This window comes from Borostomias antarcticus (genome assembly GCF_949987555.1).
Source record: "Borostomias antarcticus genome assembly, chromosome: 11".
Classification (NCBI taxonomy): domain Eukaryota; kingdom Metazoa; phylum Chordata; class Actinopteri; order Stomiiformes; family Stomiidae; genus Borostomias; species Borostomias antarcticus.
In genome coordinates this window covers 13,229,278-13,242,088 of record NC_140244.1, presented here as the reverse complement: position 1 = coordinate 13,242,088, position 12,811 = coordinate 13,229,278, and the positions used below count along the sequence as shown (strand labels likewise).

The following is a 12,811-nucleotide window of genomic DNA, read 5'->3' as shown; positions in this document are numbered from 1 at the left end:
GATCAGATGAACTCTCATGATCCTGGGAAACTGGACTTTAAACTACAGCATTCACTCTACTCAACTAATCAGAGAGAGATAAAGATAGATAGATAGATAGATAGATAGATAGATAGATAGATTCATACAGTAGATAGATAGATAGATAGATTGATTTATACAGTAGATAGATAGATAGATAGATAGATAGATAGATAGATAGATAGATAGATAGATAGATAGATAGATAGATTCATACAGTAGATAGATAGATAGATAGATAGATAGATAGATAGATAGATAGATAGATAGATAGATAGATAGATAGATAGGAGCAGTGATCACAAACAAACTCTTTAAAAAAAATAAAATCACCATTATCATAATCTATGAATATGATAATAAAATATGAATCTATGTTACTGGTTAATATTGTATCAGTCAAAGCTATATATTATAGATAGCTACATTCCTTAATCTTGATAATAATAGGAGTTGAGTGCTGTATATTTACAGTAAGGCAGGCGTTTACCAGGACATGTATATTTTAAGAATTGTGTCTAAGAAAATGGAATGTCTCTAGTGCGTTTGTGTGTTTTAAAGACCACAAATATCCCCTATGCAACAAAATGCAGAAACAAATAACAAGATTGATGTGTTTCACTGTGTAAGACTAACATCAGATTCGCTGAAAAAAAGTTTCAATCATAATACAACCCCAACAAAGTAAATATGGACAATCTCCCAAATCATCAAACATGTACAGGATATGTGGATAATACTGCTTAACAAAATACAGTGTTTCTCTCTTGAAACCCGCCACAATGACAGTGGTCAGTGCTGGGCGTGGGGGTCTGGTCAGTGCTGGGCGTGGCGGTCTGGTCAGTGCTGGCCGTGGGGGTCTGGTCAGTGCTGGCTTTGGGGTCTGGTCAGTGCTGGGCGTGGGGGTCTGGTCAGTGCTGGGCGTGGGGGTCTGGTCAGTGCTGGGCGTGGGGGTCTGGTCAGTGCTGGGCGTGGGGGTCTGGTCAGTGCTGGCCGTGGGGGTCTGATCAGTGCTGAGCGTAGGGGTCTGGTCAGTGCTGAGCGTGGCGGTCTGGTCAGTGCTGGGCGTGGCGGTCTGGTCAGTGCTGGCCGTGGGGGTCTGGTCAGTGCTGGCTTTGGGGTCTGGTCAGCGCTGGGCGTGGGGGTCTGGTCAGTGCTGGGCGTGGGGGTCTGGTCAGTGCTGGCTTTGGGGTCTGGTCAGTGCTGGCTTTGGGGTCTGGTCAGTGCTGGGCGTGGGGGTCTGGTCAGTGCTGGGCATGGGGGTCTGGTCAGTGCTGGGCGTGGCGGTCTGGTCAGTGCTGGCCGTGGGGGTCTGGTCAGTGCTGGGCGTGGGGGTCTGGTCAGTGCTGGGCGTGGGGGTCTGATCAGTGCTGAGCGTAGGGGTCGGGTCAGTGCTGGGCCCGGCTGGCTGACCACCAGGGGGTTGGGCCTGAGAGGTAACCAAGACAACAGGGGGGACTGGCCTCTCGGTAATGGCCACACTGCAAATTGTTCTGCGCTTACCAAGATTTAAAATCTTAGATTTGGAAATATGAGATTAATTCTCTTGTTTTAAAAGTTATTTACTAGTTTCTATCTTATTTCTAGACTTGAACCAGCTTATTTTAAGATTTCTTATCAAGTAAAATTATCTTGCTGCATGGACAGATAATTTCACTAGTATTAAGTAATTTCTCCTCAAATTCAGTATTTATTTCTTGTATTTTAACTAGTGTTTTTGCAGTGCATCATGATTGGCTGGTGGTGGCCACCTCCTCCACCACCCTTTTCTTTGGGGATTGTAATTGGCCAGGGAGCAGCACCTCCATGGTGAAGCTGATGCGTTTTGATTGGAAGATGCTGTAGGTGGTGTTGAGCCCCAGCACATCTGCAGGACAGAGAGGACGGACAGAGAAAACAGCACTGCTGTTGTGGGAGGAGCCTCTGTTGACCTTCAGACACTGATCACAGGCCACCTTCACAGAGTCACCACGTACTAGGACCTGGGAACTGTCCCTGGGTAGTGGAGCTGCAACACACACACACACACACACACACACACACACGAACACACACACACACACACACACACACACACACACACACACACAGTCATCCACACAGCTGGTTTGAACATAAATATTACATGTTTACATCAAGATTTTATAGTGTGTCTGTGGGAATCTTTGCCCATTCATCCAGAAGAGCATTTGTGAGGTTAAACACTGAGGTTGGACGAGAGGGCATAGCTCACAATCTCCATTCTAGTTCATCCCAAAGGTGTTTGATGGGGTTGAGGAACAGAAAAGGGCCTTCCCCAAACTGTTCCCACAAAGTTGGAAGCATAGAATTATCCAAAACGTGTTGGTAAGATGAAGCAATAACATTTCCCTTCACTGGAACTAAGGGGCCTAGGCCACCCCAGAAAAACAACCCCAGACCATTATCCCTCCTCCACCAGACTTTACAGTTGGCACAATGCAGTCAGTGTTATAGAATTTACATCTGGCCTCAAGACCTTTCTATTCCAAACACCTCAAACCTTTGTTCTCTCTCTCTCCTTTTGTAATTCACCACCTCTCTCAACCGTTCACATAGACAGGGTGGCCTCCAGGAGGTCCACACACCTAGAAATGTCTACTCCAGAATAAGCATCCTTTGTCCTTTTGTCTCCAAGAAATTGCCGCCTTTTCTCATGTCACATGTCTGTATTCTCGGCCACGCCTGCCATTTCACATGACGTACAATGGATTAGCCAATCACATCCTGGAAGCGCCGTACCTGTGTTTTGCTTGAATATAAGTCAGCACAAGATCAGGAGGCTTCACTTCTTTGGATAAACCACTCATGTTGCGTTGTCCAGGAAGTCCTTGCGCTCGTATGTTTTCTCAATAAACCAGACTTAACCTTTTGAGCGAATCTTGGTAAATCCTTTTTGACTACATCAGTTAAAATCCATTACATCAGGCAGGTAACGTTCTCCTGGCATTCAGCAGACCCAGACTCGTCCATCAGACTGCCAGATAAGAGAAGTGTGATTCGTCACTCCACAGAACACATTTCCACTGCTCCAGAGTCCAGTGCTGGCGTGCTTTACACCACTCCATCCGACGTTTGGCACTGCGCTTGGTGATGTAAGACTCTCTCGTCCAACATCAGGGTCTGACCTCACAAATGCTCTTCTGGATGAATGGGCAAAAATTCCCACAGACACACTCCAAAATCTTGTAGAAATCCTTCCCAGAAGAGTAGAAGCTGTTATAGCTGCAAAGAGGGAACCAACTCCATATTAATGCCTATGAATTTAGAATGGGATGTCAAAACAGCTCCTGTAAGTGTAATGTGTTGGTGGCCCAATACCTTTGTCCATAATATAGTGTATGTTGCTGCTCACGTGTATTATGTGTGCCTTATGTTGATTAAAGACCCTTCGATGTCCTGTAATTATTATTATTAATATTAATAACAACAATAATAGATTGTATTCATAGTACCTTGGATGCTCAAAGCACTATGCATGGATTTGCAGCTCAACAACAATTCTCCTCTCAGATCTTGATGATAGACCAGTGTTGACAAATGTTGACCTGATGCACCAATGCCTGTACTCATGTGGAATACCATACTATCATTTCCATCTGAAAAAATCACCCACCTTGTGTATAAATCTACTGTGACTGATCATCCCTACGCAGACATGAGTGAGATATCATTCTTCTAGAGATTCTCAAGTCTGTTCCAGCGTGCAATGCTTCTGATTGGTTGGTTGTCCAGGAAATGTCCTAAAATAAAACAGTCAGGCTACATAACATAACATCACTCATAATATAAATTAATTGAACCAGTGTTGTTCTAATCAAGGCAGATAACTTCACCTAAGTGTTTCTGAGAATGTTCCTCTGATCGTGTGTGGTGGTTCTGAAATGAAGATAGGTCTTGTCCCCTGGACACATCAGTTCCAATGCTTCCAATGCTAATCCAGAACAATAAGAGCGGGATAGCCAGTTAGCTCATGAGCTCACAACTAGCAGCAGCTTCCATAACATTAATGGTACTGTAGCAGTCAGTGGCTAAAGCAGTTACACTGATGATTCCTGTAACGTTAGTTATTTTGCTGCAATTGGTTCAACTTCTGTTTCTGGACAAAGGTAAGGGATAAACCCAGATAACACAAGGCTAGCGGACCTACAGCGGGTCCCTGATGGACAAGTTGGCGGACCTCCGGCGGAATATAACACAAGGCTAGCGGACCTACAGCAGGTCCCTGATGAACGAGCTGGCGGACCTCCGACTGAATCCGCTGGCGGACCTCCGTCCAAATCCGCTGGCGGACCTCCGACCGAATCGGCACAGGTCCATGTCTTTAAACAATTCCATAGTTTTGATTTTTCTATGATCAAAGGGAATTAAAAACCAGACAGACACTCATAAGACAGGACAGAACACAACCCATGCCCTTCCAGTCTAAGAGTGAACTATTACCAAAACCCGAGAGGCTATGTGGATTCTGTCCCTCCCGTTCCACTGAGTCTACAGAAAAGGCTCAATCTGAGATGGTTTAGGTTTCAGAGAGCGGGGGCAGGGTCATGCACACTGCTCGGGTCCCTGGACTGGAGGTGGTTGGTCCGCCCAGGGGTGAAGTCTGGAAGAGCTGGTGGTGGGACTTACACCAACGGTACATTCTGAATGTGGGGAGGGGGTGATTGTTTTTGTGCCATAATAGCTGTTGTAGGGTCCCAAGATCTATCAGTCGAAAAGGCACTAAGAAAACCAACTGGCTCAGGGCAGGGAAGGGAAGGAAAAGAAAAGAAAGAATTGGGAGTTTTCCCTAGTCCAGGCTAGAACGCCATTCTTCTCGACCTCCCCAACCAGGAATCAAACTCTGGCCTCCAGCGTGCGAGTCAGATGCTGCACCACCGAGGGGCCTGAGGCTTTCATATGGCCTGGGCTTGTTCACGTACATTGGCATAGAAATTGTAATTTCACTACCTCCCTCAACCTTTCACATAGCTGTGCTAACCTCATTTATGACAGGATGACCTCTCCAGGAGGTCGACACACCTAGACGTTGTCTGCACTGAATAACCATCCTTTGTTCCATTGTCCCTGCAAGATTTACCGCCGTGTCTCAACTCTTGACCATTGTTGATGATGTCTTCCATTTAATATGATGTGTACAGATGGGTTAGCCAATCACATCCCTGGAAGCGTCATACCTGTGTATTGCTTGAATATAAGGCCGCGCAAGACCAGACTGCGGCACTTCTGTTGAATACCACTCACGTGCGTTATCCTGAAGTCCTTGCGCTCGTATGTTTTCTCAATAAATCAGACTTTAACCTCCATTACAACATTCACTCCCACTGGAACTATTTTCCTCTCTGCTGGTGCAATACAGCCCTCAAAGACAATTATGTTCTTGCAAATGCATGCATAAGGTCAATTTTGCAGGAAAGGGTACACACACACACACACACACACATACATACATACATACATACACACACACACACACACAATCAATATGAAAAAAACTCCCATTATAATATGGTTGATTTGATTTTAATGGGTATCATACAGGTAAAAATAAAACATTGAAACAAACACGAAATGAGACCCCACTTCCAAACCAAAAACTACGACAACAGCATCAGCTAACACAATGCATACTGCTATTATATGTTGTATCCAACCGATATTCAGAGGCGATATAATCATAAGACATACAAGTATTTTGTTCTAAAATATGTGAGAGCCCCTAGGACTCAACCCCAGGAAGGTGTCATAGCTAGTCTATGTGGGTGGGAGGAGCCTAATAGGAGTGGCTAGTGATATAGAATTATTTCATCTCTAAATTTTTGGTCAGGGTTTAAGGAAATCAGTTCCACAATACATCAAACAATAAACATGTCTTCTCATTCACAACATAAAGGGAAAAGGTTGCCTCTAATATTCTGTTGGTCTCCAAAAGACCACATACTGTATTGGTCAAGATTATGACCAATAACTTTTTTCTTCACCCATTATCCATGGTGATAAATGCCATTGCTTTCAGATGATATTCATGGGTCCAATAATCCAAACTATAATATTGTAATCCCAAATATAAAGTTTCTTTTGGTTTCAAGTAAGAGCAAAGATATTATTCATAATCAATTTAAGTGTGAAGCAAGCAACAGTTCTGACAAACACCTTATTTACAATATCACCATTGTATTTACATAGAGAATGTCCAATGAAAGTCTTATCAATGTCGACGTTCACTTTCTTGAGTTGACGGATGCAATTGGGAGTAAAATGCACAATGCAATTTTCTTTTTTTAAAAGTGCAATTCCTTTTCGTAGAGTAAAAAAATATATATTTATATTTTGTATATATGTAGAAATGTTGTTCATATAAACAGCATATGTTGATTTAAGAGCCCTACAAACCAGTGACAAAAAATGAACGCTTACATGTTGACAGGCAGCAAATTATTTTGGAATATAAATTATTTTACAGTATTCAATAGAAAATCAGCAAACCTAAATTCAACATAAAGAGCCATATCAAAGGCAGAACTCCATACAAACATGGCAAGCGCAATATTTATCACATGGTTTGGTTTCATACACAATTGATAATTCCATCAACAAATGAAGCAGTTTCTAGAATAGCAAAAAATAACACTTCCATACAACACCCAAGATGAGACTACAAAGATGGTGGAGCTGAAAGCAGTCCACTCCACCCCAAATACTTTTGGCCTTCGATGGCAGAAGCACAAATACAGAAGCTAGAGAGCATGCCTACCTGGTTTACATGGTAAGGGAGACATTCCCACCTGGTTTACATGTCTACCTGGTCTACATGTCTCCCTGGTCTACATGTCTACCTGGTCTACATGTCTCCCTGGTCTACATGTCTCCCTGGTCTACATGTCTCCCTGGTCTACATGTCTACCTGGTCTCCCTGCTCTACATGTCCACCTGGTCTCTATGTCTCCCTGGTCTACATGTCCACCTGGTCTCCATGTCTCCCTGGTCTACATGTCTCCTTGGTATACATGTCTACCTGGTCTACATGTCTCCCTGGTCTACATGTCTCCCTGGTCTCCATGTCTCCCTGGTCTCCATGTCTCCCTGGTTTACCTGGTCTCCATGTCTACCTGGTCTACATGTCTCCCTGGTCTCCATGTCTCCCTGGTCTCCCTGGTCTCCATGTCTCCCTGGTCTACATGTCTCCCTGGTCTCCATGTCTCCCTGGTCTACATGTCTCCCTGGTCTACCTGGTCTCCATGTCTACCTGGTCTCCATGTCTCCCTGGTCTACCTGGTCTCCATGTCTCCCTGGTCTACATGTCTCCCTGGTCTCCATGTCTCCCTGGTCTCCATGTCTCCCTGGTCTACCTGGTCTCCATGTCTCCCTGGTCTCCATGGCTCCTTGGTCTCCATGTCTCCCTGGTCTCCATGTCTCCCTGGTTTACATGGTCTCCATGTCTACCTGGTCTCCATGTCTCCCTGGTCTCCATGTCTCCCTGGTCTACCTGGTCTCCATGTCTCCCTGGTCTCCATGGCTCCTTGGTCTCCATGTCTACCTGGTCTCCATGTCTCCCTGGTCTCCATGTCTCCCTGGTCTACCTGGTCTCCATGTCTCCCTGGTCTCCATGGCTCCTTGGTCTCCATGTCTACCTGGTCTCCATGTCTCCCTGGTCTCCATGGCTCCTTGGTCTCCATGTCTACCTGGTCTCCATGTCTCCCTGGTCTCCATGTCTCCCTGGTCTACCTGGTCTCCATGGCTCCCTGGTCTCCATGTCTCCCTGGTCTCCCTGGTCTCCATGTCTCCCTGGTCTCCATGTCTCCCTGGTCTCCATGTCTCCCTGGTCTCCATGTCTCCCTGGTCTTCCTGGTCTCCATGTCTCCCTGGTCTCCATGTCTCCCTGGTCTCCATGTCTCCCTGGTCTTCCTGGTCTACATGTCTCCCTGGTCTCCATGTCTCCCTGTCTCCCTGGTCTCCATGTCTCCCTGGTCTCCATGTCTCCCTGGTCTCCCTGGTCTACCTGGTGAGCGGTCTGGCCTGTGGGGCTGTGTTGCTGCTCAGGCAGTGTCTCCTCCACACCTACACAACACTTTCAAGAAGCCACCTGACTGAGAAGGTCAACCGTGTTGAACTGCTGTGTTTTCCAGTGGTTAGTGATGTAATCTCACACCGTTGAGCTGTACTGTACCGTGACTCTGAGACACTGCTGTCCTATCATCAACACAATCACTTCTCCTTTCACTACACGCATTCAAGTAACGTTATGTTATAGTTGCACATCTTTAAATAGCTTATATACCAGAACAAAGTTCTTTCCCAGCGCCAGACGTCGGAGAGGAGTCAGTCTGACGTTCAGGAAGATGTCTTTCTCATCTTCTTCTGCCACCACAACATCAATCCTGCTACTTTCCAGGTCATTTGATGAAGTTCATATATTATCACAATAATGTCAATCTCTATCATACCAGACAGATATTCTTTTCATTCTACAAAACATATGACCCCTCTCTCTCTCTCTCTCAGAAGATTTTGCAGAATCACCCCCCCCCCCCCCACCATAACAAGCGGTGTAATCAATACAGTCCATGTTCCTAACCTCTCTCTTGCGGTGAGTCTCTGGATTTCCGTCAGCCTGAGCATCCTGGATCATTAGGAAGCTCCACTGGGGTGCTGTGTGTTGGGGTTTGGGTTAGGGTGCTGTGGGTTGGGGTTAGGGTGCTCTGGGTTGGGGTGCTCTGGGTTTGGGTTGGGGTGCTGTGGCGGCGTCTGTCTGTGTCCGTGTGCCGCGTGGTCCTGGTCATCCGCCGGCTCCCTCCTGGCCTGGAGCTGGACCCCCTGACCCCCCTGGGCATGGAGCTGGACCCCCTGACCCCCCTGGGCCTGGAGCTGGACCCCCTGACCCCCCTGGGCCTGGAGCTGGACCCCCTGCCCCCCCCGGGCCTGGAGCTGGACCACCAGGCGGCCCAGACTCTGCCGGGCCTCGCGCTCCTGCTGGAGCTCCACCCTCAGCTGCTCCCGGTCCACCTCAGCCCGCTGGAGCAGAACCTGCAGCTCCTCGATCTGCACAGGGACAGGACACACGTCAGCACGCACACACACACACGTCAGCACGCAACACACACTCACACGTCAGCACGCAACACACACTCACACGTCAGCACGCAACACACACACACACTCTCTCCATCCAAAGCTGTACTAGTCTTGCATTGCCAGGCTTCGTTTTAGGAAGGTCTGGCTGCATCCCACTATCATCCTGGGATGGGGAAAACACTCTTCCTTTAAACCAATCATAATCGTCATTCAATCAATCAATCACATCAATCAAACACTCTTCCTTTAAACCAATCACAATCGTCTTGGGCGGCGCTCAGCTGGCTTTTTCTCTTGCTAAATAGAGTCGGGAGATTGAATCTGATTGGTCCTGCTGGAATTTTGCGCTACCAATGAGAGGCTTATCCCAAAAACCTCCCTCCTATGAGCCAGACTAGAGCTGTCCTGACATCTGGACTGTGGTCTGGGGTTCTAGTTATGGTCTGGGGTTGTGGTTCTGGTCTGGGGTTCTGGTTCTGGTCTGGGATTTGGTTCTGGTTCTGGTCTGGGGTTCTGGTTGTGGTTCTGGTCTGTGGTTGTGGTTCTGGTCTGGGATTCTGGTTCTGGTCTGGGGTTCTGGTCTGGGGTTCTGGTTCTGGTATGGGGTTCTGGTTCTGGTCTGTGGTTGTGGTTCTGGTCTGGGGTTGTGGTTCTGGTCTGGGGTTCTGGTTCTGGTTGTGGTTCTGGTCTGGAGTTCTGGTTCTGGTCTTGGGTTCTGGTTCTGGTTGTGGTTCTGGTCTGGGGTTCTGGTTCTGGTCTGGGGTTCTGGTTCTGGTCTGGGATTCTGGTTCTGGTCTGGGGTACTGGTCTGGGGTTCTGGTTCTGGTCTGGGGTTCTGGTTCTGGTCTGGGGTTTGGTTCTGGTTCTGGTCTCACCTGGGCGGAGTACTTGACCCTCAGCCGTTGGGCCTCGCAGCCCTGGTCACAGCCCTGGTCACAGCCCCTCTGCGCCCTCTCCCTGTCCAGCTCCCTCCTCAGGCGCTGACCCGACTCCTCCACCTCCCCCGTCCTCCGGTCCCACTCCGCCCTCAGACGCTCCATCTCCCTCCGCAGGCCGCGCTTCGCCTCCCCCGCCTCGCACAGGCGCCCCCTCCTGGCCACGCGCACCAACTCCAGCTCCTGGAACGCACAAGCAGAGGGATGAGCGGATGAGCGAACGGACGAGGGGACCTGAGACGTCACTCTGAGCACGTGTCTTGGATCGGACCGCACGTTAGCATAGAAACAGGATGACATGAATTCACCAGACATTCCCTCGGAGTTATTGGATGTGCTTGCCAGTCTTAAATTGATTTAAATAAAAAAGTGTAGTCTTATTAGTATTCATGTAGTTTGTTGAGTAGCCGTGTAATAGGCGGGATAACGTACGGCAATCCGGTCGTTATGGAAACAGAAGAGCCCTTCTTCGCCTCGGGGCTCAGAACACACCGTCGGGCTCTTCTGTTTCCATAGCGATCGGTTGGTCGTTATGAGCCACATGGCTCCTGCCTCATCCGCATAAACAAACAAAAAAAGTTTTTTTCTTTATTTCACCATGATAATATCTCTGTGTTGTAGATGTATGTAGATGTCTCGATCGCCTTGTTGAGAGAGGTCAGGGAAGAACTTTTACAGCTCACTTTTCTGGCCCGCGGGTGAAACTGTTTTTTTGCTTCCCTCTGGAATATGTAGGGGTGGGTCGTATGCCCACCTCCCTTGTTCTCTGTAAAGCGCATTGTGTTGCCTCTGGGTATGAAATGCGCTATACAAATAAAGCTTTGATTGATTGATTGATTAGAAGTGATAATATTCTTATGAGCGTATAGTTCTGTGTAATCTTATATTAGAAGTTATAATATTATTATGAGCGTATAGTTCTATGTGATCTTATATTAGAAGTTATAATATTATTATGAGCATATAGTTCTATGTGATCTTATATTAGAAGTTATAATATTATTATGAGCGTATAGTTCTATGTGATCTTATATTAGAAGTTATAATATTATTATGAGCGTATAGTTCTATGTGATCTTATATTAGAAGTTATAATATTATTATGAGCATATAGTTCTATGTGATCTTATATTAGAAGTTATAATATTATTATGAGCGTATAGTTCTGTGATCTTATATTAGAAGTTATAATATTATTATGAGCGTATAGTTCTGTGTGATCTTATATTAGAAGTTATAATATTATTATGAGCGTATAGTTCTGTATGATCTTATATTAGAAGTTAAAATATTATTATGAGCGTTTAGTTCTATGTGATCTTATATTAGAAGTTATAATATTATTATGAGCGTATAGTTCTGTGATCTTATATTAGAAGTTATAATATTATTATGAGCGTATAGTTCTGTGTGATCTTCTATTAGAAGTTATAATATTATTATGAGCGTATAGTTCTGTGTGATCTTCTATTAGAAGTAATAATATTATTATGAGCGTATAGTTCTGTTTGATCTTCTATTAGAAGTTATAAAATTATTATGAGCGTATAGTCCTATGTGATCTTATATTAGAAGTTATAATATTATTATGAGCGTATAGTTCTGTGTGATCTTCTATTAGAAGTTATAATATTATTATGAGCGTATAGTTCTGTGTGATCTTCTATTAGAAGTTATAAAATTATTATGAGCGTATAGTTCTATGTGATCTTATATTAGAAGTTATAATATTATTATGAGCGTATAGTTCTGTGTGATCTTATATTAGAAGTTATAATATTATTATGAGCGTATAGTTCTGTGTGATCTTATATTAGAAGCTATAATATTATTATGAGCGTATAGTTCTGTGTGATCTCACCTGCTGGAGGCAGCGTTTGGCCTGCAGGGCGGCGCTCAGCTTCTCCTCCTGCCTCATGCGCATCCTCAGCACCTCCTGGAGGAACTTCTCCCTGGCCTCCCGCGAGGCCAGACCCCCGTAGAGGCTCTGGCGCAGGGCCTCCAGCTCCGGGCAGGGCTCTTCGGGCAGCCAGGGGGGGCCGGGGTCAGGGCCGTTCGGGGGCCCCACGTTCGGGGGGGCCGGGGGCAGGGCCAGGGTCCGGCTCACACTGGAGGTGAGGGGAGGAGAGGCCAGGCAGGGGACAGACACCGGGTCTGACAGAGAGAGAGAGAGAGAGAGAGAGAGAGAGAGAGGGAGAGAGAGGGAGAGAGAGAGAGGGAGAGAGAGGGAGAGAGAGAGGGAGAGAGAGAGAGAGAGAGAGATGGGAATAAAAGTTAGCAATTATCTAATGGTCAAGGTGAGATACTCCTCTGTCTGACAGTGATCGAACCCGAGGGACAGTTGATCTGACATTAAATATCCAGCAGTCCAGATGGCAGACACGAGGACAACAACACAAACAATCTACTAAGTTCATACTAAGTTCAGAGCTCCCACTTTCCCCTGTGCTTCTCTGAGCGGCCACCAGGTGTCAGCCTTGCGCAGGCCTGTCTCTTCTAAGATTCTCAGTAGCATTCACTTGTCTGTTAGGTAAATGTTCTAATTTCAGAGTCTTTGTTCCCAAACAAGCTGCATCACACAAGTCTGCTGGTGGATTTGTCCGCTCTATTGGGCTGTAAGTGTGGTAAAGCAGGTTACGACACGGCTTTGCAGAAAGGACTAAACCAAATGATCTGTAGTTGACTTGAGACAGTGTGTTGATTGACAATGATCTGTAGTTGATTGAGACAGTCTGTTGATTGATAATGATCTGTAGTTGATTGAG

The 12,811-nt window shown here is 46.1% G+C and overlaps 1 protein-coding gene across 1 annotated transcript in view; it reads right to left on the bottom strand.

The window, feature by feature from the left end:
* Positions 1–8,667: 8,667 nt before the first annotated feature.
* The window catches only part of skib (v-ski avian sarcoma viral oncogene homolog b), a gene marked incomplete at both ends in the record, with an annotated part of 39,232 nt that continues 35,088 nt past the window's right edge, over positions 8,668–12,811 (bottom strand). The window contains 3 exons of the mRNA XM_084446079.1: positions 8,668–9,078; positions 9,987–10,229; positions 11,908–12,154. Coding sequence (XP_084302205.1) covers positions 8,668–9,078; positions 9,987–10,229; positions 11,908–12,154 — 901 coding nt within the window. The remainder of the gene's footprint in view (positions 9,079–9,986; positions 10,230–11,907; positions 12,155–12,811) is intronic.